The 25,298-nt window shown below is 47.1% G+C and overlaps 2 protein-coding genes across 9 annotated transcripts in view; one reads left to right on the top strand and one right to left on the bottom strand.

The window, feature by feature from the left end:
• TRAM2 (translocation associated membrane protein 2) overlaps window positions 1-23,142 on the top strand; it is a 39,531-nt gene extending 16,389 nt beyond the window's left edge. For 3 of the 6 annotated variants that reach the window (XM_049818540.1, XM_049818542.1, XM_049818541.1), the window contains 2 exons: window positions 305-474; window positions 702-5,305. In XM_049818540.1, the coding sequence (XP_049674497.1) occupies window positions 305-474; window positions 702-775 (244 nt within the window). In that variant the 3' untranslated portion in view covers window positions 776-5,305. Of the gene's footprint in view, window positions 1-304; window positions 475-701; window positions 5,306-5,722; window positions 5,810-13,035; window positions 13,057-21,075 lie in introns of those variants that run through there. The other 3 variants (XR_007508300.1, XR_007508301.1, XR_007508299.1) reach the window with 3 other exon arrangements.
• On the bottom strand, window positions 6,631-23,237 carry EFHC1 (EF-hand domain containing 1). 3 transcript variants are annotated; one of them, XM_049818537.1, is made up of 11 exons: window positions 23,136-23,237; window positions 18,991-19,212; window positions 17,194-17,481; window positions 15,228-15,377; window positions 13,590-13,782; window positions 13,052-13,272; window positions 12,136-12,276; window positions 10,703-10,916; window positions 9,920-10,067; window positions 8,853-9,069; window positions 6,631-7,138 (listed from the first exon to the last, which is right to left on the bottom strand). In XM_049818537.1, exons 1-11 carry the CDS (start codon window positions 23,196-23,198, stop codon window positions 7,067-7,069), a joined length of 1,929 nt encoding a protein of 642 aa, XP_049674494.1. In that variant the 5' UTR covers window positions 23,199-23,237; the 3' UTR covers window positions 6,631-7,066. The 3 variants fall into 3 exon arrangements, with proteins under 3 accessions (XP_049674494.1, XP_049674496.1, XP_049674495.1); XM_049818539.1 differs by lacking the exon at window positions 23,136-23,237 and having other exon boundaries at window positions 17,194-19,071; XM_049818538.1 differs by lacking the exon at window positions 6,631-7,138 and having other exon boundaries at window positions 8,992-10,067.
• Window positions 23,238-25,298: the final 2,061 nt, after the last annotated feature.

Here is a 25,298-nt window from a genome sequence, read left to right as displayed (position 1 = left end):
CTGTGGTTTGGGCAGTGCTGGTTGAGATGATCCTGTTCATCCATTCCTGCCCTAAAGTCTGAAGAGTCAGCAATGCCCTGAGCACCCGAGAGCTCCGTAGTGAGGAGGGAAAGGGAAGTGGCTGCCCCGAGCTCAGGGAATGGCAGAAAGCAGAGATGGTGGCTGGAGGGACAGCGCCTGCCTCCAGTGCTCGGTGCAGCCACCCGGGGGGACCTTGGCCACCAGCACCGGTGTGGGTGGAAGGCTGGGCTGGTGGTGGCCTCAATCCCCTGTTCTCAGCCTGCCTCTTCTCCGCCCCTACCAGAATGAGTGTGCTGCTGTTGGTGTGCCTCTTCCAGGCTTCGGTGATGTGGCGCTTCATCCACTTCCAGCTGCGGCGCTGGCGGGAGTACTGGAACGAGCAGAGCAGTCGGAAGCGAGCCACTGCCACTGCCGGCACCAAGCAGCAAGCCAAGCCACTCAAGAGGGACTCGGGTGAGTGCCGGGCCTGGTGTAACATGGGGTTGCACCGTGGGAGGCATCGGTCCTGTGGTTCAGCATCCTCAGTGCTGCGGTGGTGCCTCCTGCTCAGTGCTGAGTGCAGGGGGTCCCCAGCAGGGTGATGCCACGGTGGGGGTTTTTCCCCATGTCTACGGGCCAGCCCCAAGAGCGTTGAGGTTTCGGCCTTTGCAAGGGACAAAGTTGTCTCTCTCCATCTCCAGGTTACCACGAAAACGGAGTGGTGAAAGCAGAGAACGGCACCTCACCGCGAACCAAGAAGCTGAAATCGCCGTAGAAGCAAAGGCTTTGGCTCCTGGGGAGGAGGGCGAGATACCGGGACTAAGCAGCAGCCCCTCCTCCCGGTCCTCACAAGCGTCGTCTTGGAACAGCTTGGAAACCGGTCATCTTCCCAAGGTGTCTCTCGCTCTCCTCCCTTCCTTTCTTGCTCTCTTGAACTGTTTGCAATAAAACCAAAAAGGTCCCTTTCCCTGCTCCCTTCCCCTCATAGGAGCCTTTTCCAACCCTCCCAGTTTTGCCTTCCTCTGTTTCATCGTAAATCAGTGTGCAATTTTTTTTCTTTTCTATTTTAGTGTTTGATTATTTTGGATTATTTTTACAAATGCATTGTAGGTGGTTCCGAACAATCCTTTTTAATTCTACGGCATGTTCCTCCCCTCTCTCGATGGTGCTGCCCTGAGCCCTGGGGTCAGGGCCACAGCAGCTTGAAGGCACCACATGTCTGTTATGGGAACAGGCTCCTGGGGGAATGTGCTGGGGCTCCGTGACCGAGGCTCGGAGATGCTCTCAGGCAAGAGTTGCCTCTCCTGGGGCACATCTGGCCAATGCTTGGCAAGTGCCACAGGCTGGTGGTGCTGCAAATAGAGACCAGGGTCTGAGGGAGGAACCTCAACTCTGTCTTGTCTTGTGGTGGGCTTCTGGTTAAGTGGGGTTCCTCTGGGCCCTGGTTTTGAGCTAGTTTTGGAGAGCCGGGCAGCAGAGAAGGGACAGACATTCCTCTTTGTATAGGACCCACCTTCTAGCCTTTGCTTGCCCCAGCATTTCTGGTACAGCTGGGTCCCTCTTACCCTCTTGGCTGCAGGAGGTGAGCTGCCCCATTAGTTGTTCTGGACCTCGCAGCCCCCGAGAGCTGGGCTCGGGGCTCTGCAGCTCGCAGTGCCTTGTCGTGGGGCAGCAGCATCCTCGGGTCCACGTGAAATCTTGAGTCCTGCCCCACACTGAGTGCTGGCCTGGCTCCTGTCAGCCCAGGCCCTTTGCCAGCTTGCGTGTGCCTCATGGACCTGGTGTTCTCATGGCTCGTGACCACGTCCAGATGAGCAAACTGGCTGTTGTAAAGGGTTTCACATCAATGTCACTGTGCCCCTCGTGCTGTCGCCTTGGCTTTCCTCATCCCTACCATACCGTGCAGCCGTATCATCGGCAGCCACCAGCTTCACTCTTTGTTTCCAAAGGATACAGAGCTTGTATCCACCCAAGGTGCTATCAAATGCAGGGTTTCTTCCAAAAAACCTAGCCCCTTCATCCCTTTCTGAGCTGTGAATGAGATGACAGGGAAGGGGAAGGAAGCCGGGGCTGCAAGGAGCAGCTTGCATGTTAGGAAAAGCCTGACCTGTGACGCATAGCTGTTGGCAGATGGAGTTGTCTCAAATCTACCTCAGAGGCCATCTGTTGCTGCAGACCACTTTTCCTCTTGCTCCTACCCGCTGCCACCTGTACGTGCTGGCAGGAGATTCGTGGGAACTCCAGATCCCACCGGCTCGGTCCCGCTGCTGCCTCTTTGCTGGGGAGCAGCATCTCCCGCCCAGGGTTTCGTGGGTCAGTGCCAGCTCGCCGAGCTTCTTTAGGGTGCCATGCACCTGTCTAGATTCGGTAGGCATGCAGTAGACGGGCACCTCGCACCCCACAGCTCTCCTCTGGGGCAGTTTCTGTAGCTTGGCTTTGCTGTTGGTGCATCTCGTGCAGCAAAGCCGGCTGTAGCTTTAGTTCTGCTTTGCCACAGCAGGAGCAGGCGAGCGGCGTGCTCTCTTGGCTGGGCGAGAAAGAGGGGGCAGAGGGTTGGGGGAAGCTGGGGTGCTCTTCGATATGCAAGCCAGGATTGAGGTCCACCTTCCTTGCGGGTGAGGGACACGTGCGGTCCTTAGCGTGCCCCTTGCTCAGCCCTTCGGGCGGCTGATCGCTGGCTCTCTCCAAGTGCAATTTTAGCTTGAGGCTGGCACGGTCGTCTTCTGCATCACTTGTGTTTTGGGGAAACGGGTGGCAGTTGATTTTTCTGCCCCTTTTTGAGCTGGGTTGGGGTTTTTTCCTCCTGTAGGTGTCCTTTTATCTTTCCTCCCCCTCTCCTTGTTGAGCCCTAGCTAATGCTGGGCACCAGAGGGAGAAAATGTGCAGGGACACGAGGACAGTTGATCAAATTCCACTTGTTCCTCCAGCCCCATGACCTCTGAGCGTCAAATGAGAGATATTAGTAGGAGAGGGATCTCCCCTTTTTCAGGGGAACTGCGAAAGGAGACTTTGGAGCAGAGCCTTTGGTGGTATCTTGCAATTGCTCCTCATAGCCCTTGACGGGTAGATAATACACATTTTGGCTCAAACAGAGGCAGCCACAGTACGCGCGGTGCAATGTGATCGAAGGGGGAAAAGAGTTTTATGTTAGGGAGTATGTGGAAAAGGTCTAGTGTGAGAGGTTTTTCCTTTCTGCTGCCTCTTCCCATCCCCAGCCATCCGCTGCCACGTGCCCCCCAAGAGCGACTGCTGGCCGGCATCTCTCCAGAGCCCCAGCCGGTCCTTTCTGCAAAGCCGTTGCCTCGCAGCAGCCGAGGTGTTGACTCTGTTAACAGGTGACACATACAGTCCCCCCAAAAACTGGCTGCTGAATGATTCCTCCTCCTGCCTGCTTCGCTTCAGGCAGCTTTTCCACTTGCACAATCCTGCGTCTTCATCCAGTAGCTAATTATGCTTTGTATCCCAAGTGCCTTATGTTGCCATGTAGTCTCTCGTATGCTTGATCTGTGTACTATATCAGTAGCTGAATGCCCTCCCTCTTTACAACGTATGTACAACATATGCAACATTTATGTGGTTTTTGTTTTCTTTTTGATAGAGCTACCAGTAAAAGGGACAGTTTGTTTTCAAAGCGTTTCCATGTGTTCTTTATTTTCTTTTCTATTTTTTTCTTTAAACCTATAGATGATGGGGCTTTTTTTGCCCTCCCCTATATTTAGTCCTCAGAAATCCCCATCCTTCTCCTGTTATACCCAAACGTGGCAGGATTTTTTTTTTTGAGCTGAGCCTTTGTTGTAAGGCAATATGCGCTGTCATCCCAGAGGTTTGCAATCCACCCTCCATTGGAGGGGCTGCCACAGGCTGCTTCTGTGTCTTGTCTTCTAGTGTGAGCATCATCCCTCGGCTGCAAGCCCGCAGTAACTGCTTCCACATCCATGTCATTTCTCAGCAGACCAAGCCTTCTCTTCAGCCCAAAGAGCTTTTTCTTTCCCAAACGGAGTATTTTCATTGCAAGCCCTTAGTGGTCAGTCTTTCGTTGACCGCTCTGCGTACAAAGATGCCGCGAGCTCACTTTCCTCGAGTGGATGCTCTTCTCATGCCCCATCTTGTCAAACCTTGTGTCTTCTGCCAGCAAGACCCAGCCCCAAACAGGAACTCTTGTCTACCACAGTGCAGAAAGTGTTAAGAGACTGTGGAAGACTTCAAGTCTTTACTTCCAGTGTAACACTATTGCTTGCACCCTTCCTGTGGGCTTGAGGCTGCTTTTGTAGTCTGTGTCCATTATGCAACCTAAGAAGGTCGGGGATTGAGTAGTCTGTGATTTTTGGTGTGAAGCATACTGTTTTCCTGCCCTAGCCTAGAAGAGCTGTGAAATACCAGCAGTAGTTCTCTCTTTTTGTCTTAGTTGGGGAATGGGCTTGGGAAGAGAAAGGGGCAGAGGAAGAACAGATGTAGCATTTCACATATAATTTTTGAGTTACTTATGTTATGGGGCATTACAGTTGTGTGGTTGGTTTGTTGGGGGGTTTTTTGTTTTGTTTTTTTTTGTGTAGGATTCTTTCTTCTGACTCACCATATTTGGGTTAGTAGTAAAGAAGACAAGTTCCAGTTCCCCTGTAGGTCCCCTTACCCTTAAATGACCATTTTAAAATATATTTTTGGTAGCCTTCCTGGTTGGAGGGAAGAACACCTACTCTAGGATGCCTCCCCCTTGCCTCCAAGTGACTCTCGAAGCCTGTAGCTACCCTGCCTTTGCTGCAGTGCGTGGGGTTTTACAGCAGCCTCTGTCTCTTGCCTTAGGTGAAGTCTTGGTAGCTGGACCCCGACTTGCATCAACAGTAGGTGGAGTTTCTGGGGTTTGATTTACAGCCTTCTGGTAAACTTCGTGAGTGTGTAATAGATGGTTTGGCAGGCTTTATACTCAAACTGTGAAGTTTGTTACTTTGCCTCGGGGCTGTGTGTGGGGGTTTGCTGGCAGCGGGGAAGGGTGACTGTTGTAAAAGCCAGGCAGAGGCACGTAGTTTTTCTTCGAGTATGCTGAACTCGATGGACCAAACCAGCAAAGGAACTTGAGGAAAATTTCTGTTCTTCCATATTTATGCTTTAGTGCAAATTTCCTAATTTTGGAGGGGGTGGGGGAAAGTTACAGTCTCTGATATTTTATCCCATTTGTTTCATTCTTCCTGTCAACTTAAGGTTTTGTATGGATTTTGTTTGTTGTTGTTTGTTGTTAAATGACTTTTGTGGTAAACTCAACAAAAGTATTTTTCTGAAATAAATAAATAAAAGGCATAGATTCTTCCACTGCTGCTGTCTGCTGATGCTTTATCACTCTGCTAAGCTGTTTGCATTTCCAAAGCAAGCTGCCATGTGTTGTACTTGTCTCTCTCCTGCCATACCAGACTAGTTTGTTCCCTTTGGTGAAGTGTCCTGTGTCCTCATGTTCCCACAGCTGGGGTTCATATTCTTGCATTTCCCATGTCTACAGCATGGGCAGCTGCTTCTGAGTTAGTTATCTGTGGCTGCCTTCATCGTTGGGAGTGGAGGATAAGGGCATTTGTAGGATATAATTTATCTGATGTGGTTTAGGTGCGTGTTTTATGGTGAGCTAAATTGTATACTTTCTGCAGCTGGCCCTGGGCATGCTACGTGATTTGGCTGAGTATTAGGTTACAGTTTTGTAGCATGTGTAGAAAACAGTTTCTGACTTTCTTTTCTACAGCCTCCAGCTCCAGTAATTTCATCTGTAAGTTCTTGGTCTCTGGAAAAGCTGATTAAGGTGGCCTTTAGAAGTTAGCCTCTGTCAGCTGCTGCTTGGAAGGCACCTCATGCAATGCCAAGCCATGCTTTGAAATCCAAGGTGGACCTGAGAGAGACGTAGTGATTCTCAGTCGGAGTGAGCAGCAGCACAAAACAGGCCCAGAAGGGAAGAGCGGTGACCTTTCTGAACAAGAGGAGGCAGGAGGGAGCTGTCATGTGGAGACTGAGCTGTCTGAGGGGAAGTGGGAATACACAGCACAAAACCTGATTTAAGTAAGCATTTTGTTCCAAAGAGCTTTGTTCTCTACTGTGTGCATGATAGTTGCCTTTCATATGTGCTCAATGGCAATACCTGGCAGGTGTCATTTGGGGTGAGAAGGTCCCTGCCACCTTTACCTTCATCGAGAGATGAGCAATGTCACTCTAAGTGGAGCGCAAGTGTCATAACTCTATTGCTATGCCAACTGCTAGTTTTCCCTTTTCATTGGACCTGTCTGGTAAGATGACAGCTTGCGTAAGATGGGTTTAAATGGCATCTCAGTCCTAAACCCATTCTCCCAACCTTTTGTTAAAAAATGCAAAGCTGCTGTCAGCAGATTTGTGTACAGACGCCTGCTATCTCCATAGCTGTGTGAGATCTAAACTCACCGCTCCATTTCAAGTAAACCCAGAATCACACTTCATGGTTTCCCCCCCCGGCCCTGCCACTTTCCTTAGTTATTCCAGCCATTGAGGTACTTCTATTTAAAGCAGATTTATTAACACTTTTATAGCAGCCATGCATGGCTTGCTTACATTCAGACTAGCAAGCGTGAGTTTATCATGGTCCGTGGCAGGGCTCTTAGATCTTCTTGCAATGCAAATAACAATTTAAACTGGCAGTCTTTGCTGCTTGAAGGTGAAAGGTCCCTTTTGACTCTGTAAGAGAAATCTAAAGTGGTTATCATTCCAGGCTGTAGAGAGCTTTAGCTCTAGCAAACCTTGCTGTACTACATTAGAAAGTTGAGAGATAAACAGGAGAACCTGGCTTTGGTTCTCTGAAGTTTTTTCTCCTCTGAGTTTCATTTCAATATCCAGCAGTTGTGAGGCTGAGTTGGTGGTGGCTAAAAGGGCAGGGAAAGGTTAGGAAAGAAAAAAATGTTAACAAAATGAAGGTGAAATTAGCTGGCTCTAGTGAGAATGGAAGGTGGAGAGTGAGTGAAGCAAAGGTGAAGACTAGAGCATCCTTTTTGAAGTACAATGTCTTAAAGTCAAGTCAGCTAAGAATTTTAATGCTGGTCTTGCACTTTTGGCTTCTGGGCAAAGATCACGAGGGGAAGGCTCGAAGGAAGTCATGGTAGTTTATCTTGTCTTCTCCACAAGAACATAGGTCAATCAGCTGGAGGGAAAAAAACAAACACAACAAACACCATAAAGATTTGGAAGAAGCTGCAAATTTGGGTTTTTAGGGGAAAGTGCCCAGAGACAGAGCAGATCTTATTCCCCTGTGTGGAAGAGCCTACTGCCTTAGTAGTCCTGAATCACAGGTAACCTTGAATGCTTATAGATGACACTGATCTATGCAACGAGAAGAGTTAAAGTGTTTGAGTTTAATCTCAATTGCCTTCTGAGTATCACCTCAGTGGCAATAGATCCACAGAAAAATAAAGCATGGCCACAGACTGACATAGGCCACAGCAAATCTTTCAGAAACCCCATAGAAATCTCTGCCAAAAGTGGGATGGGGGCAGCATATCTGAACAGTTACTGTTCACTAGTGTTGCTTTGGTGTGTGCACACAGCATAAAGTGGAGACACAGATAATTGAGCTCAGCGACAGCCCTACTAATGAGACAGTTCTGGTATCTGTGCCTGACCCTGCATTGTGTTACAGAGCTATAGCCTTTGTGTGCTTAAGGGGAAGAAAGAGAGCTTTTGTTTCTTTAATTGCATAACTAATCTCCTTCTGACACCCAGGGAGATGGAAAGGGTCTAATATCACAGTTCCTTGAAAGGATTCTTCTTCCCTTGTCGCCTGGAGACAGTTTTGCTAGGGTTGCTCTTGTGTGACTGACAGCTGTGCTTGTCTCCAATCCAGACAGTAGTTAACAATCTGCCATATGTTTAACTTATAGCACCGCCACAAATTCGAGGGCTCTGTGCACAGTTTTATTAAGAATTCAAGAGAGAAAAGGGATGCTTTTGTGTATAGGTCCTAGATGGGGATTCAAACATGGAGGTTTAACCTCAATTGTCACAGGTTCTCCACGTGCTCTTGGGCATGTCACTTTGTCTCCCGTTCTCGAAGTGGAAGCAGGAAGGACTGTCACCACGCTGTAACTCCCTCAGGGCAGAGTGGTCTCCGGTGAAGTCTAGTACAGTAAGGCCCCGGGTGCTGGTCGAAGACCTTTATTCACTGCACTTTTGGAGACATAAGTACCCCACCTGTGCACCTTTCTAACCACAGCTGTGATGCCCACGGTTGGCTGGTTTAGAAAATGTTTCTTTTTTTAGCAAGGGAAATACTCCCTCTGGTTTCTAGATTTCTTTAAACTCTGAGTCTGCCATTATTGGCCACTAATCTACTACATATCATATTATGCTAAGAAAGCATCCTTGCCAGTCATACTCCTGAAAGTATCCTCCATCCCCGCTGCATGAATTTTTCCCTTCAGTTTCCCTCACATTTTCTGCTATGCAGACTGTCATCTCCATGTGCTGTTGCTCATAGTGCCCAGCAAGCCTATGTTTTACTTGTGCTAACCAAGTGGTTATGATTCTAATTTCTTTTTTTTATATATAATATTTGGTTCTCAAATCTTCAGTTCAGTTGCTGTTAAATCTAGAATGCGTCTAAGCTTTCCTAAGGCTCATTCCCTAAGCACGTCAGTGTCATCTCTACTCAAGCCCAGGTGTGCTTATGTCATGACAGACACTCAGTAATGCTGCAGTAGCCTGTGCCTGATCTCTATCATGACACACAACCTCTCCTGCTCATCTCTGAGATGAGCTGTTGGTCTTGCCTGGCTAGGGTTGGTAGGGTTTGTAGAAGAGCTCTTCTGGAAGAGCTGTAGGAGGGGAATTCAATATGCACAGTACCCCTTCCTTCTTACCTTGTTAACAAGAATGGCATTGGTTGGCACACTCAAGCTGTCGCAAAGGGCTAAAAATTTTGCTTTGTCCAGGATGCCAGAGCCATTCTTGTCGCACTGAAGAAATGCCTCCCGAATGTTCTTGTTGTTCAAGTAATTATGGAGCTTCAGCTCTTCCCGAACCTGCACAAGTAATTCATCCAGTTCCTGCTTGCTGGTCCCAAGCATAGGGATGTCACTGTAGAAGAAAGGAAGAACGGGGCTTCATGTAAAAGCTACTTCTGGCAGCCTTACTGTGACACTTGTGAGCTGGCTGCCCGCCATGGCTAGCCAGACTGTATTTCTGAACACACAGCAGGCTTCTGGGGTGCTTGGTTTTTGTGGCAAGCTCATCTCAGCTTGGACATGGAGATGAAGCTCACTCCTGATCTTGGAAATTTAGGTAAACTGTTTTCTGTTTGCAGGACATTTCCCCCATGCACCTTTTGTCTGCAAGTGCTCTGGGACAAGGAGCGTTTTCTTGTGTGTTCCATTTAGTTCCAGGAACTCTATGCCATCCTAGTTTCAACATGAGCCCTTGAACTACCATGATACCAACTGACTCCAAAGTGTGTTGTAGGGTAACAGAGTTGTTTCTGGGTCACCCAAAATGGGTCCAGACAGCTAAAAAAGAGGATGTGGTCTAGGCTTTGATGGGCTGATAAGAACAGCCAGAGCAAATGAAAAAAGACTCCACCAACCATCCGCTGAGCCTGCAACTGTCTAGTGGCTCATGCAGATATTGTTAGCAGCATGTTACAGTTAACTGCTGTCTTTTGGGAAAAGATGACTGTGTCCATTTAGCTGAAAATATCTCTGCTGCTGAGCCAGAGTTGTCCCGCAAGGTTTTCAGGTCAGCAGCAGCCACAACATTATATAGTACATACTTGACCACCTCTGTATGTGTCCAGACACAGGCTCTTGGAATTGAATAATCAGCCGAGCAGCCATTAGACAGCATGCTGGAGCCCATGGAGGCTGCTGGAAATGCCCTTAGCTTTCAACCCTGAGTCTTATTTAGCTCCACAATGCCATCCTTTGAAGCTTACCTGTTGGCAGTCTCCTTTACCACCTGCCGTGGGCGAAAATGATCCCTCAGTGACTGCAGTGTTGCTGCAGGGAAACTCTCTGCATTGCTCTCCATATAATTAAGCACATATTCATCAGCGTCAGTGATAACAAACCTGTGGCCAAACACTGGGGAAGAAGCATTAAAGAAAGCAGTGTTACTTGCCTTTCAGCATGGGTAAGTCACTTCATCATCCAGGAGAGAGCATGGTTTCTCTCTTGTGGCTGGGCTCAGGTTTGAGCGAGCTCTGCTGTTTCAGTCCTTGAAATGAGAATAGTTTCACTGACTCAAAGGGAGTTTTGCTGCAAGAAAAGCAGCTGCTGAGAGCAAAGGCCCTGTGCTTGGGCCTAAAATGACTCCCGCGTTAGCACTGGTGTGTTTCTAAATATTTCAGTATTACATTTATTTTTCCTTACAGGATAGATTTTCCTTACAGGATAAGCCTTTGCTACTGGAAGTCATCTAACATAGCTTGTATCCTGTGAATCCTGGCAGGTCCCAAAATGGAAACTGAACACATACTATGGAGAATGTAGCTCTTTTTTCCTAATTTTGTCAAAGGTCCAAACATTGACAGTAACAGAGTTATATCAATGTACACCAGCTGGTGATCTGGAAACTCAAATGTGATGAGAGCCAGAAGGAACAGATCTTTCAAGTGAAGGAAGGTATATGCACTGTCCATGCAATAAATGACATAGTGGAGCAGGCACTGAAAACCAACACTGCTCAGAGAGTATTATCAATCCAGGCTGCATTTTACCTTCAATTGTAGAACCGATGGTGAGGTCAGAGGGCTCATAGTATGTGGCATTCTCTGTAGCAGAGCCTGGTTTGGCGACTCTGGTCTTTCCTAAGTATTTGCCTCCAATGATGCCAGAGTTACGGACTGGGGGTTCATAGATGCTGATCATGTCATCGGAGAGGAAATAAGAGAGGATGAAACGACGCTTTCTGTCCTCGGGGTTTGGTGATTCCTAGAGGAAAGGTAGTGGCTTTGGAAAAGAACATTTGAACCAGGTTTTTCTTTCCTGGGGTGCTTAGGAGCACCTAGTAATGTACTCATAAGCACCCAGAGTTCACAGCTTTTTTTTTTTTATAGCTGACTAAACAAAGCGCTTGATATAGGCCAAAAGCTACAGATATGCTGACATAGCATAACAAAGCCCTAGACAGCATTAAATGTCTGAATTTCAAAAGTTACTTGCTCTAGTCAGGCTAACAAAAGCAGAATCTGGGTTGCAGTGACCAAGTATATTCAGTGTTTCCACAGACTGAGTAATCCAAGAGAAAGGAATATCCTGTATAGAATGATTCATCAGAGAGAGAGAGACTGGCTGTAAAATTTAGTATTAAAGTTACATTTTTCGTTACAATGAGTGCCTGAGAGAGGCTGGTGCTACTTCCAGCTCTTAGTCACAGGAAGACACTCCCCTGACACACCACTAGGCTTACTTGCTTAGTTGAAAATTAAGTGGATCTGAACTCATCAGCTGTGACCTTTAGGAACTCCCGCACAATAGGGAAAAGAAATCAGCCCTTATTCACTCTGAGTGTTTGGAGAGGGCAGGCACCAGGCAGCACAGGAAATGCCATTGCTACTACTGGATGTGCCAGAGGCTCCTTGCATAAACCAACTGTAAAGCTGGCACAAAGGCGAGGGCCTGAATGCTGTTGTGGGCGGAAAGCACCATCCCCGTGGACTCCCCAGCTTCTGTGCTGGCATTTGGCTGCTCTGCTAGCACAGCCCCTTGCTGGCTGCTGCGGCCAGGACTAGCCTGGAGAAGGACAGATGCTGGGCGCCAGCAGCGGAGAGACAGCAAGCTCACGCTCATGGCAGCGGTTGAAGGCAGGCAGAGGCACAGTGCCCAGTTGCAATGCTGTTTCAGTTAGGGCCATCTGTCACATGCTGATGTCAGTGGGAGTTTTTCCATAAATGGCTGTGGGTTTGTAGCATGTCTGTTTTATACTTTCTGGTCTTGTTTTTTTCTACCTTTGCATGCCACTAATTGTCACAGCAAGTACACAATAACCTAACGGCATCCCCTGCGGGGCACTCATGTTGGCTTGCGGAACTCTCTTTTCCCAACAGCACAGAGGAGAATTTGCTAACAGCCTTGTCTGAGCGGGCTGTTACTCCCATCCTTCTGACTCTACAACATAAGCTGGCACTATACTGTCAAGGAAGGCACTTACGAGGGCCACCTGGTATCGCAGCACCTTGTGGTCATTCTCTAGTATCTTCATTATATCTTTCCGAGGAGGCTTTGGAAGCAGAGAAAAGCAGTTCTGAAGAGAATCTTCAAGGATGCCAAAACCATTGTAGGGAGGAATTACCTGCATCCAGAGGAGATATCAAGCATAAACAGCTGAAACTAAGAACAAGACAATGTCTGCAAGACAGCTTATCAGAAAAAACATCTGTTTGGAAAAAATCTTCTCTCACCAGGTAGCAATAGCTGTGACATCCTGCCCAGCAGAAATGCTACTAGCCTGGCCATAGACAATACTTAAGACAATTAAGAAAATCTGAAATTCAGAAAGCCAGGTGATTTCTCTAAATAAAGAGACTGTGGCTATACTGATAACTAAACCTTCCTGTGCACAGGAACTCAGTCATCTATATGGTTACACTGTTAACTGTTATGTTTGTGGTCTACGCCAGGTGCTCCAAACCATTCCTAGGCTCAGTTTGGGAGGTAACAAGAGCTGTAACCATTCCCAGTAGGGAGCTGGACTTTGCAACCCTGTTTTAGAGGGTGAAGGAGACTTTAGTAGTATGAGTGCAGCCAGACTGTGCAAGTTGGCTTCCCAGCCAAAAACAGATCCTGACATTCTTTAATTTTCTAGTATAGACATAACCAGGGTTCTTTCTATCACTATTAGCAAGTGCTTTGTCCTTTCCACTATTAGAAATCAACAGTTTCAGAGGACTTTCATTTTTATATAAATTATGACCACTCTTGCCTCATTTTTTTCAAGTTACTTGCTCTTTTCTTTAAGCTGAACTTGTTTACTGTAAGTTCTTACTAAGCTGAACATATACTTTACTATAAGAGCTTATAACAGCTGCTTCCTTCCCTCTCTTCCTTTGAGAAATGGTTTGCAGTACCCGTGGAACTTCCTCAAGTGGTTTCTTCTTTATTTCCACTGGCTGGAAGTCTGTGATGCCAAATTTGTCACGATAGAAGTTTCGTGTGAACTCATCGCAATCATAGATGAAGAAGGTGCGTCCAAGGAGGGTGGTAGGTTTGCCAACAGCAAAATCTTTCGCTGTGTACCACTCAAGTACTTCCTGATCAGAGATCTCCAGCACACAGCTTGGGAAGGTCTCTAAGGACAAGGCATCAAAAGGAAAAAGAAATCAATCAGGTAGATGTTAACATTTCCTCGTGAAAAGAGACACAAAAACAAGCTTTATAAACAGCTCCAGGGAGCTGTTGATACTGCTATCCTGCCACTGTTTCCCAAAAGATAAAGAATTTAATGATCATTTAAAGAACTTTTCTTTGGCCAATAACTGATGACATTTGGAATGTTCTCAGCAAAAGTTCTCCAGACTCACTGTACCTCTGACACAGCCACCACATATGTGTCTACCCACCAAGGCATTTTAGCACAAAGAGATGTGCTGGCCAATCTAAACTTACTTTTCTTGTCCACAAAGGTTTTGGGCAAGCGTTGGCGTTTTATCAGTATTGGGAATGGGTCTCTACCATCATTTTGCTTGTAGACCTCCCGAACCTCCACTGTGTCATCTGCCAAGTAGTAATGGATTATGTATGTCCTGTTCTCACCAAAGACGCTGTCAGTGTCATCCCACATGGCGTAGAAGCGAAGGACCTGGGGTGGAGAAAAAAGAGGCAGAGAAGACAAACATGGATTAGAATTACTCATGCTTTGTCCAAATGAAGTGGTTTGAAATGGGTTGGGTGATTAGAGGCATCTCACCAATCTTCTCTGCCAGGTGTGGAAGAACTAAGCCCTTGTACTGTGGGCACTGGGATGAATGAGCTGCTGAGGCAGCAGTGGGAAGGGCAGCAGGGGCCTGGAGAGCTGGACAGGCCTGGCTTACCTTGGCAGCAGCAAGTGAAAGAGAACAGTTTATGCTAAGACAAGAAATTTAGTTCAGGAAGCATGAGGAAAAATGGGGGGGGGGAGGGGACTGTGATTAAAAAGCAGCAGAAAATAATTGCCCAGGAATGAGTAGGGAAGTAGCCTTAAGGGAAGTGATTTTTATAATGAAACTTAATACAGCAAGACAGAATCTTGTTTTGACTCTTAAACCTCTTAGAGGTGTCATGGACAATTCTTTTCCACTCTCATGCTGAGGAAGGCAGAGGGGAATGCACTCGGCACTCCTGAAGAGACTGCATTCACTGCAGACCCCATCTTATTTCTGCCTAGTGGAAATATCATCTTTTAATGCCACAGAAATCAAACTCCTCACACTGCAATGCTCAAGAGTTCCCCAAGGTACAGCTCCTAAACAGGCAGCCCAATAGCCATTGCAGGCAGAGTTGGCCCAGCACAGACTTGAGTCACCAAGGCTAAACTGGTAGTAAAATGGCAGGCATGGCCCAGCTCGCATCCACACAGCAAAACTGTCTGCTCCCCTCAAAACAGGGTGCCCATAATCAAAATGGCAACTGAATATGATCCTGGCCTGTGCTAACACCTAGCTGATAGCCAGGAACCATTTGATTGATAGCTGACCAGGGACAATATCCAGAACTCAGGTCATGTCCTGGCTGTTTTATTTTCTAGTATAGATGTAGTCTATAGGGTTTCTTACACTGTTGCTAGATAAAAAGAAGATCCAGAGGAGCAGGGAGGAGAGTGTTAGTCAACTGTATGCACAGGGAGAATTCAGTCAGAGCAAGTGGGATTTGTGTTTGTCTGAAATTGTCCACCCTGGCACATGGCATCAAAATTTTGGGGTAAGAGAGGAGTGGATGCAGCATGCCCATTCATATTAGAACTGCACCTGGCCTCACCTGCTAACTTCCCAAGGCAGGTGGCTTGCTTCATCCCAAGAGAAAGCAAGAGAGAAACGGCGGATCTAGAGCATAGGCTCTGCAATCCAAAAAGAAGCTGTTTACAAGGCACAAAGCCCAGCAAAAACATAAAAAGTTTTGTTTCTCACTAAAGCCAAGAAAGGAGCAAATGTGGAGTCTGTTCAGCAGACTGAGATTTTTTAGAATGGTAAGGTTGCAGACACTCACAAGACTCAGCTTTCAATAACATATATAGTCTGTAATGTGGGTAATCACTACCAGTTCTCTCACCTGCTTGTCGTAAGTCAGAAACTGTTTGAGTTGGTCGAAATCTGATGGTGTGATGTACTTGCGCATAGGCATCCGACGCAGTTCTGTGTAAGGATCAAAAATCATTTTCTCTGGAGGGTTCAGTTCAATTCCTTGGCTCTCCAGGAACACCTAGGAAGGTCATCTGAGGTATTAATGCTGCCGTGAGTTCTGAAGGTAAGACGTAACTAGAGATTACAGATGGGCTGAGATGAGTGTTGTCAGAATACTGCAAGTTCATTCCTCACAGACCACCAGGCCATAGGAGTATTAGTTCTACTGCAATAGCAAATATAACAGAAGATGACCAAGATGTTTCTGTTTAAGCTGTTTCTCAGCTTTCCTTGCCCTTTAATTACTCAGGGCAGTCCTGTCCTCAACATCCTAACTCAGATTTTACTTGACCACAGTTTTCCTTGGCCTTAGGGCTTTAAATGGAGGAAAACTGTCAGTTGGCCTCTTTTATGTAAACGAAAAAAATTAAATTAGTGTATAACCGCAGATGTAGTCAGTTGGAATTTGCAAGAGACCTAGGGCTCCCCAGTGTCAGACAGTGGAAGTTAACGTTACCCACACTAGGCTCACCAAGGCCCTTCGAGCCACAAGGATATGTTCCAGAGTGGCAGCTTCAGTCCATCTTTCAGGAGGAGTAGTTTTGCCACAGAGAGAGGACAATCTGTTTATAAAGAGAGTTTTTTCTTACCTTAGATGCATCAACAAACTCTAGGGTATTACTTGTGTACTTACATCAGTCACCCAAAACAACTTCTGAAGTCAAGGGATTTCTTCCCTTTTTGGCCTTGGGAAGTGGCCCATGAAAACATTCAGCGCAGGAAGCACCTATGCAAACACCTCCAACAAGCATGTAAGATCACCCTGAAGACTCACAAAGCAGGCTCACACTTTCAGACTAACTATTTTCTGGTCTGGAGGATGCCAGTTAACAATAAGTAGACTAGTGGCCTTGAGATGTAGACCCATGTAGCTCATTTAATGTTTTCCATTAACCAGCCAACATTTACATGAGAACCAGCTCTTCATCTGATGTGAACTGACTTTAACACTCATCCAGTTCCAGCAGAGCTGGCTCCACATGTTCTCAACAGCCACATATATACCAATATATTATACATGCTTGGGAACATTCCTGGGCACTGAGGCCAACTGGCAAGGAACAACCTGCATCTAAACTCTCTCAGCCTCCAGGACAGGTTGGCTGCATGTAACTCACCTATTGGGAATGGTCACTGGAGCATTCTAACCTCTGGACCACTCCTGGAAATTGCTTGGAAGAATAGTAGTTGACCAGGGCTGAGATTATACTGGGGACAATCTAACAGGATACCAGTATACTGGTATTTGTTATTACTTGATATTGGATTGTTATTATCACATTTTCTGGTACAGAAATAGCCAGAAATAGAAAAGCAGGCAATGAGTAAGCTCTCTTAGAAAGGTCAGTTCATACCATGATTCTCAACCCACGGATCATGACCGCTCTTCTGGCTTGGCTGTAGATGGGTGCAGAGTTACTGACTGCACTCCCTTCCCCTATTCTTAACAGAGGAGTATTAAGTCAGAAAAGAGTTAGGATCAGTAATTTCTCTCTCACATATGCACAATGTTTCATCTGGACTCTAAGCAGTTAAACTGTTGCACACACAGAAATTAACTTAGAATTTGTATTGTAAGAAGTCCTGAAGAAAAAGGATGGGATCCCAGCAGCGCTGGGGCAAAAATACTGAGCAATTAACGTGCCCTCAGCAACTATCATACCTTGAACTCCCCATTTATCAGAAGAAAGAAGTCTTCACAAAAAGCAAAATGAAAGATTGTGAGCAACCATATTGTGAAAGCTACAGATGCAGACTACTGGACTCTTAACATGTCTGTGCACCTGTAGCTCCTGGGATTCTTTGTGTCAGTGTTCCCTGTACAAGCAACACACCTGTGTGAATGGGTCACAGTCTACTATGCGGTACGTCCTGCCATACATGGTGATGTTCATGCCCCGATTCAGATCTTTCCAGTGGTAATGATCCCCATGGTCATTCTTGGGCACCCTGTGGCGTCTGATAAGTTTGCCTTGAGGAAGACCAGAGTTCTGCACAACAGGCTCTATGACAGACATGCTGTCATCTTCCAAATAGTAATAGATACACACTTGGCGGATCCGGTAATGCTCTTCTGCAGAGAGAGGAACATCTTCCTGGAAATAGGCATCAAATTTCAAAATCTGCCAAAGGGGCAATATAAGAAAGAGAGAGAGAAGGAAACAATTTTAACACCATGATTAGTCTATTAAGACCAATAATTTATTTGTAATTTGCCTTGGTAGTGCAAAATTACTGGATTGTAATCTATAAAAGCATCAAAGCCAACTGTATCTTAATCTGTGACTGTTGGCAGAGGCATCATGAGGGCTTTTATTAAGATGTGCCTTTTACAAATTTACTGCCAGGTACTTGGTTACTGCCAGTAATCTAATTTTCTGACATACATTACTTCCTTTACTGTTGTCAGCGTTGCAGACCCTGATTTAGGGAAGTTATCAGGAGATTTTAGTAAAGATTCAACCATATCTGTGGATTTTAAAATCTGCATGGGTCATCTTAAATCACATATATTCAGCAGTGACAGCAAAAGCTAATCTGTGCTGGAGAAACAAGGAGACAAACCAGTCAGTCAATCACAGTTCCTGTGCTTGGCAGAAGTATGAGGAATATTCCTTCCAAGATCATTCAATGCCCCTAAGAGGATGTAGGTGGCCAATCAGGCCTTGCACACCCAGCCTACATCAACCCAGAGGCCTGGGTAATTAAGAGATGATAAAGCCAGCAATTTCCTACAAGCCAGCAAAAGTACTTCAAAAGGGACCGTGGCTTCCCCCAGCAGCACTGGCATCGCTGCTGCTACTCTGGCTTGGATGAAGGGGCAGAGAAGTATCTGACAGATTAAATGGCAACATCTACATTACTCTGAAGGAATAGCCTCAGTAATTAACACAGCACATCTGTTCCCCAGACTGTCTCACAGATGGGCTGAGGGTTGGCTGCAGACTGCCTTTCTAGGCCTGCCTGGCAGCATGAAAACCTCTGCACACACTCAGGTCTGCTGAGCCTCGCACACTCTGCAGCGACTGCTCTGTCCGTGGCTGCAGCTGCACTCGTCAGCTTGCAGTCTGTGCCACTGGCACATTTAAAATCAAGGGTCAGCTCAGGACTGCTCCAAGCAGACACATAGCCACCTCCTAGTCTGATAAGATCACCAAGATGTAACGTAGGAAGTACTAATGGAGCAGTACAGGCTGTCACACGCTGTGGTGACAAACACAAGCATAAATAGATAGACCACAGTAAAACAGTCTAACAGGGTCCCCATTGCAGACTGTCTTTTACAGTTTAAGCTCAGTTACAATCTCAATATAGTTTTGGAAACACAGAAGGCCAGGCTGTGGTTTACAGGGCAATGGTTATAAACTGAAGCTTTTTAGAGTTAATCAAACTTCTTTTCCAATGCCTGCTGGAAAGGCTCTAGCATAACTTGTGGGGAATGTCTTACATCGTTTACGTATTATAATCCTCCTCCCGAGCAAAGAAAGCCTCTTTCAGTCTGGGGTTCAGCTGTCTCTGACTAAGGGCTATGGCATCTGAAAACTGCTGTACACTGTCCCATGAACCCTGGAGCTGACTGTTTATGTCTCCAAACTTGGCCAGCGATATTCCTGGAATAAGCTTCTTTATACCTTTTTGTCAAAAGCCACATGTGCTGGAATGAAGCCTGAAGGTGGGGCCTGCTTGGCTTGCCCATAGGTCAGCGTGGGTCTCTTGTTGGATAATTCATCTAATTCAGCTTGAGAAAGCTGGTTCACATATAGTCGCTCGCCACCGATCCCCACTGTTGGCAGCCGAGAAAAGGCAAATCCATTTTTGTAGCCCAGTGTCTGGGACCGATGAAAAGATGTTTTCTGTGAAAGGAAATCCAGCTGTTAAAATACTGCACGCACTCAGTGGATACGGCTATTGAAAGCACAGAAAAACAGTAAAATAGTGTAATATCCAGAATGCCCCCCCAGCATTTTGTTATAACCTACTGCAGCAGTTATTTACAATCAGATTTTACACTTGGATCAAGAAGGCTGAAAAAACAGTAAGTGGCTGGAGGAACGAAGCATCAGAGTGAACTCAAATCCTACCACTGGCACCCTCTCCCCATGAGCTTAAGTCACTTAGTTTCCCTATTGCCACCATTCTCAGTGCCTATCTGCCCTAGTATTTCTCCACAAACTCTTTGCTCCCTACTTTGTGTTACGACAGTACAGAGCACCATGGGACCTCACTCTGTTACTGCCTTATGGTGCTCCCTTGACTATTACACCTTGTGCACCTTCTGTGTTTTCCATCGCTGTTTATTTTGTTAACCCTCTGCTGGGGATGATGTTCACAGGATTTTCTTTGCTGGGCTAAATCAAGGTGTGTCATGCTCACAGAACTGCAGTTATGAAATGTACCAAACCACATTAGCTGTTTCACCACCTCTCTCCACAGTCCATGCAAGGCTCACACATTAAATAATCACAACCAGAATGTAAGACCCTACAGCAGATTAATGAGAAGCCTCATAAGACGAGAAGAATTCTATCTTTGTGAGCACTGTATAATGTTGGCTATAGGATTCACCTGCTATTTTTTGCTTTGTTGGTTTAATCTCAGTTTTGAGCTTCTTGGATCCTTTCACCTGTCTTCACTATCTGCCTCACGCCAGCTATTGAGCCATTCTTCAAGCTAAATAATTATCCAGACAGCACAGGAAGTTCCGTTTTGCTTAAGGACACAAAACAAGAAAATGTCAGAGCTGTGAACAGGACCTGATCTCTGTCAGTCCAGTCCTGTTCTTCACTACTGAAGGTTAGGATCAGACTTGAGTGACACCAAGCTACTTGACTTTCTGTACAGTCCACTATGCCTGGCATCTCACCTGCAATCCTGAAAGTATTTGAAATAACCCATGCCTGGCTGGTCCCACTGGGCTTTCAGCACTTAATGCTCCAGAGAAAGCAGGAGAAATTGTGAGCCCCTGATAATAAAATCCCTGACTTTACTTTGATTTTTGCCAAGTAAAACAGAATTGTACGCATTTCTAGCACTGAAGGAACAAGCTTCAGCCTCTTTTCCAGATCCAGACTTGCAATCAGTCCAACCTCAGGCATGTGAACCACTTCTTCTCCACCCCCTCCCTCACTCCTCATGGTTAAGCCTCTAATCTTATTTATACCTTCAAGGCCCCACTTGAATTTCACATAATTGCCTGTTTTCTCTTTAAACTGGCACTACAGATCTTGCAATGCTGTGGACAGAGCAGTTAGGAAAACAGGTTCAGGTGAAAACAAGAGAGTTTACTGAAGACATGTTAACAGAACGCCTTATAAACATTAGCCCTGCTACAGAACTGCCATTTTCTTCTGTTAAATAAATACCAAGGGAAGGCTGTGGGAAAAATATTCAAGGAAAACCAGGAAGTTTGTCTTTAAATTGGGCAATATCAGTGTTTGTCAGAAGTGCACAGGCTTTTAAGGCCCCACAGTTGCCTAAAGAAAATGCCTGATATATTCATAAGACTCCCAGAGTCAACAGGCTTTCCCAAGTGAGCATGGATGCCAGATAACATCTCACAGTATCAGGTGACTAATGTCAATTTAAAAGGGAAAATGCAGAATGTAAATTCCTAATCTTAGTTACTGCCAGTCTGTATCTGAAGAAATTCCACTGAATTAACATCCTTTTTGCCAAATCTGTAATGCTTCATACTAATGCCTTTTTTTGTTTTTCAGCACAGCATGTCCCATGACAAAAGTTCACATGCAAGTGCATGAGGTTCCTTATCCTGGAATACCAAAGCATACTGGGGGCCTGTTCTCCTGATGACCAGGCAACTTGGATGTACTGGGAGGGAACAGGGGGAAGAAGTGGCCTCAATCAGAATACGGAACCTTATGGAAATGGAAGAGCCTGTTCTTGAGGATATATGCCAGGGAAATGTAAGGCATGCCCTGGTCTCTCTGTTCCCTATGAAAGTTTGGGAGCATTGCTTCTGAGGGAAGCAGACAGGATATTGGTTTCTCAAGCTGACGTTAGTAGCATTGAGTTGAAGTTGAGCAATGATGTCAAGACTCAGGATATCATTTCCCCAGGGAGAAGGAAGGGCAGAGCTATTAGCAGCTCCAAAACAGTACTGGAGGGAACTCAGAGAGTATCAGTTCTCATCTGTGGTAGTGCTTCCTCAAGAGGATATTGAGAGGATCTGGGGTTATCAGATCCTTAACGTGTGGGCCATTGGGAATGGGGAAAAGGAGAAGTTGCTTCCTCATTTAGGTATCAATTCAAGTGCAGTGGGTAAGGATGACACTACTTCTTCCACGGAACCTGGGAACAGCTGAGAGGGCCTCACTTCCTTGGGATGATCCTAGAGACTGTGGTGGTTTCAGTTCTGCAGAGGGATACCAGTTCTCTGAAGACTATCAGGTTCTCAGGTTCCAGACCATTAGTTCCCTGTGGACTGTCAAGGATTCAGTTCTCCAGGCAACACTGGGAGAGCATTTGTGGCAGTATCAGAGCTTTGGAGGAAGGCCTATCAGGAATGTATTGATTGCCCAGAAGATTGGCAACTTCAGGGTGTATCTGTCCCTCTAAGGGTGGTGGGCGGGTCCAGGACATAACTGTACTGGGATGGTTTGGGGGATTAATTCCTAACGGAGGACTGCTTGAGGTTTGGACAGTGTTATAGCAAGGCAGTTGAGGGGCTATCAGGTAAGTTTATGGGTCCCGCTTCAGGGCAGAATCAGAATGAGTAGCAGGTTCAGAACAACATCCCTTTGGGAAAACTGAGATGGTTCAGAGAAACAGTAGTTTTCCTGGGGGAATCAGGTTTCAAGACTGTAAAATGAGTTTGGGGATATGCCTTCCCTTGGGGTATCACATGAACTGGCGGGGGAACTACTGGATGGATTCAGGGGTACTGAATCTCCATGGGGTGAGTTTGCAGATAGCAGTTCTGCAGTTATAGAGAAAGATTTTGGGGTCTAAAGTGAGGCTGGGAGAACCTACCTCTCCAAAGCTATCAGGACAATTTCAGGGGTTATCAGATGGGTGCAAGATGCAATGGGTTCCTCAGAGACAAGATTAAGAGTACCATGTCCCCTGGAGGGTGGGCTCAGGCATACTCGGTTGGCTGGGAACAGACTTTCAATTACATTGGGAGAACTTAGGGAGTACCAGGTCTGCTGTGGGTGGGGTCAGGGGATACCAGGTGGGTTCAGAGAGTTCAGGTCACCCAGGAGTGAGTTCAGCAGATATTTGTTGGCTTTGGGAAACACCAAGTCCACTGGGGGGGGGGGGGGGGGGGGGTGTTGTTCAGTGGGTATTAAGTCTGCTGGGGAGCATCAAATGAGTTTACAGGGCACCAGGACCCTTGGGAGTCACTTCACAGGGTACCAGGTCCCCTGAAGGGTGCCTGGTGAGTTTGAGAGGTAGCAGGTTCCCAGGACACCAAGTCCTCTCGGGGATATTAGGTGACTTTGGGAGGTACCAGGCCTCTTGGGGGAATCAGAGGGTGGTCTGAGGGAATAGGAGATTCCCTCGGGGTGGGTTCCGGGGGCAAAACGTCCCCTGGGGGAATATTCTGTGAGTTTAGGGGAACCAGGTCTCCTGCCGAGTTAGAGGAGGGTCTGAGGGAGTACCAGATTCCCAGGGGGTGTCGTCAGGGGCTGCCAGAGGCCCGGTTCCCAGGGGGTCACCTGCTAGGCCAGGCCAGACCGCGCTTAGGGGTACCCCGGGGGAATTGGGGAGGGAGGGTGTCCCCGGGAGGCACGGTACACCGGACGGCTGCGCTCACCGTGGGGTCCCTGAAGGCGCAGCCCGGGAGGAAGGGCAGGCCCGGCCCCGGCTCTGAGCTCATGGCGGCGGAAGCGCGCCCTCCCCGGCCTCCGGCGACGCCGTCTCCACGGCAACCGCCCGCCCAGTGCGCAGGCTCGGGGTGGGAGGCGCATGCGCACTGAGCCGGCCGCGCTCCGCGCCTGCGCAGTGAGCGGCTTTAGGAGGGTGGTTGCCGTGGCAACGGGAGGGCGGGAGCGCGGCCTGTGGGGCCGGTCCGAGCGGCGGCCGGGGGGAGCGGACGAGCGGACGGACGGAGGCGGCTTCGTCCCCGCAGTGGGGAAAAGCAGCAGTCCCGGGAGCTGTGGAAAGCATTAATCCTGTTTTCCTATGGATTTGAGCGCGCTTCGGCCTACTCCAACACAGCCCGCCGCCATCTTCCTCCTCCCCCTCACGCCCAGCCGGGCCGTTCCGCATCCCACAGCGTAAACGCAGTGTTGCCTCTGTCAGGCCCTCACCCCCTTGTGAGGTTGTGTTATGTTCGTGCTATTAAAATCTCCTGGCTTCCAAAACGGCAGCTACGCTGCCTTTTGGGAGTTGTCCCTGCCCTGTGCTGTGCCCAGGGAGAGGAGTAGCCATGGGGAGCCAAATCCGTATCTGGAGTGCTCAAAACATTTTAACAGATGTGATTGTGCTGGTGTATTATGTATATAGTATGTATATTAGCTGTGAAATGGTGGGTTTTGTAATACGTAGCACTGACATAGTTCTCTCTTTTAAACACAATTTTAATCTCTTTCTGAAGGAAGCAGCAAAAAGAAGCAGCGGGGGGGGGGGGGGGGGGGGCATCTAGGAAAAGGTGGTTGTGCAAATGTACTCCCAGACATAAGAGATAAAAGAGAGCCAAGCCAATCACCATGCAGAAAAGGGGGTTTTTGTATGTCTTTCCCTTGGTCTCGTTATCAACAGTACGCAAGACGGGCCAGGCTGCAATTCAAGGACAGGCAGCAGGATCTGGGAGTTTTGTAAGCAGAAGTCAAGCAGAGAGAAATGCAGCCAGACTGTCTGTCTAAGCACAGTGTGGGAGAGAGAAGAAAGCCAGCCGGTAGGAGATAAAGAATGAGTCTGATGACCTTAGAAAGGAAAATAATAGATTGAAGGCCAAGCAGGGCTGAAAGAGCTGGATCTGAAAGACAGCAAGCTGCTAATGAGACTGCTGACTCAGATGCAGGTGCTGAGACCAAAGTGCTCTCTCTGGTTTCTCCTGCTGTGATATCCAAGCACCCTTTAGCAGGTTTCCTGAACTTAGCAAGGACCAGGGCCTTCCTCAGAGAAGGAGACTTGCCTCCCTGGGCCAGGGGTCATCCTCTAGGAAAAAAGCAACTTTTTAACAAGGCTCTGTGGCAGAGTGCCTCTGTGCACAGCTTCCAATGGGGAGGAGTACTGCTATCCCACTCTTTGCATGAGTGGGGAACTAAGGCCAGGGGATTTATCCAGGGTCACAAAGTAGGATCTTAGGCTCTGAACGTCAGCAGGGATAGGATCGGAAGACTGTGAGCACAGTACATTCCTCCTGGGTGTTATAAGGGAGATGGGAGTGAAGAAAGGAAGATTAAGGAAAGCCACAGCAGAAGCTGGTACTTTCTTAGGAATAGTGACCATAAAGCAGGAGAGAGGAGAAACAGGGAATAAGAAATTGAAGTGGAACTCAGAAGATCTGGATTCAGCTGCATCTTTGACATCAACTTCTTTAGAGGCAAGTCTGACTTGCCAAGGTTAAGACACGCCTCTTTAGCCTCCTACATTCCTACTATCTACTCGTGAAAGGGAAAAGGAAGTCTTTATCAAGATTTCCGATCTCTTATCTGTTTAAAGCTTACGCCTTTTAGAGGAAAGACTGCTGTTATGTGTATATACACGGTACTGTAATACACATCAATAAAAAAGTCTGACCAGTGAATCCCCACGCAAGGAGAGTGGATGGTGTTTCAATACCCCCCATCTGTGGTCTGAGGGTTCCCAGGACTACTTCTAATGGACCTCTTAAAAAACACTCAGACGCCCAGGCTTGTTGGCAGTAGGCTGAAATTTGCCACCTGAGTATCCACACATCTAGTGAAATATTCAGGGATTCAGAGATCAGACCAGTCTCCCGCACCAATTTCTACACTGCTTTGTCATCGTA

This window comes from Accipiter gentilis, chromosome 16 (genome assembly GCF_929443795.1).
Source record: "Accipiter gentilis chromosome 16, bAccGen1.1, whole genome shotgun sequence".
Lineage (NCBI taxonomy): Eukaryota > Metazoa > Chordata > Aves > Accipitriformes > Accipitridae > Astur > Astur gentilis.
The sequence above is the reverse complement of the archived record's forward strand: the minus strand, read 5'-3'. Positions and strand labels throughout refer to the sequence as shown.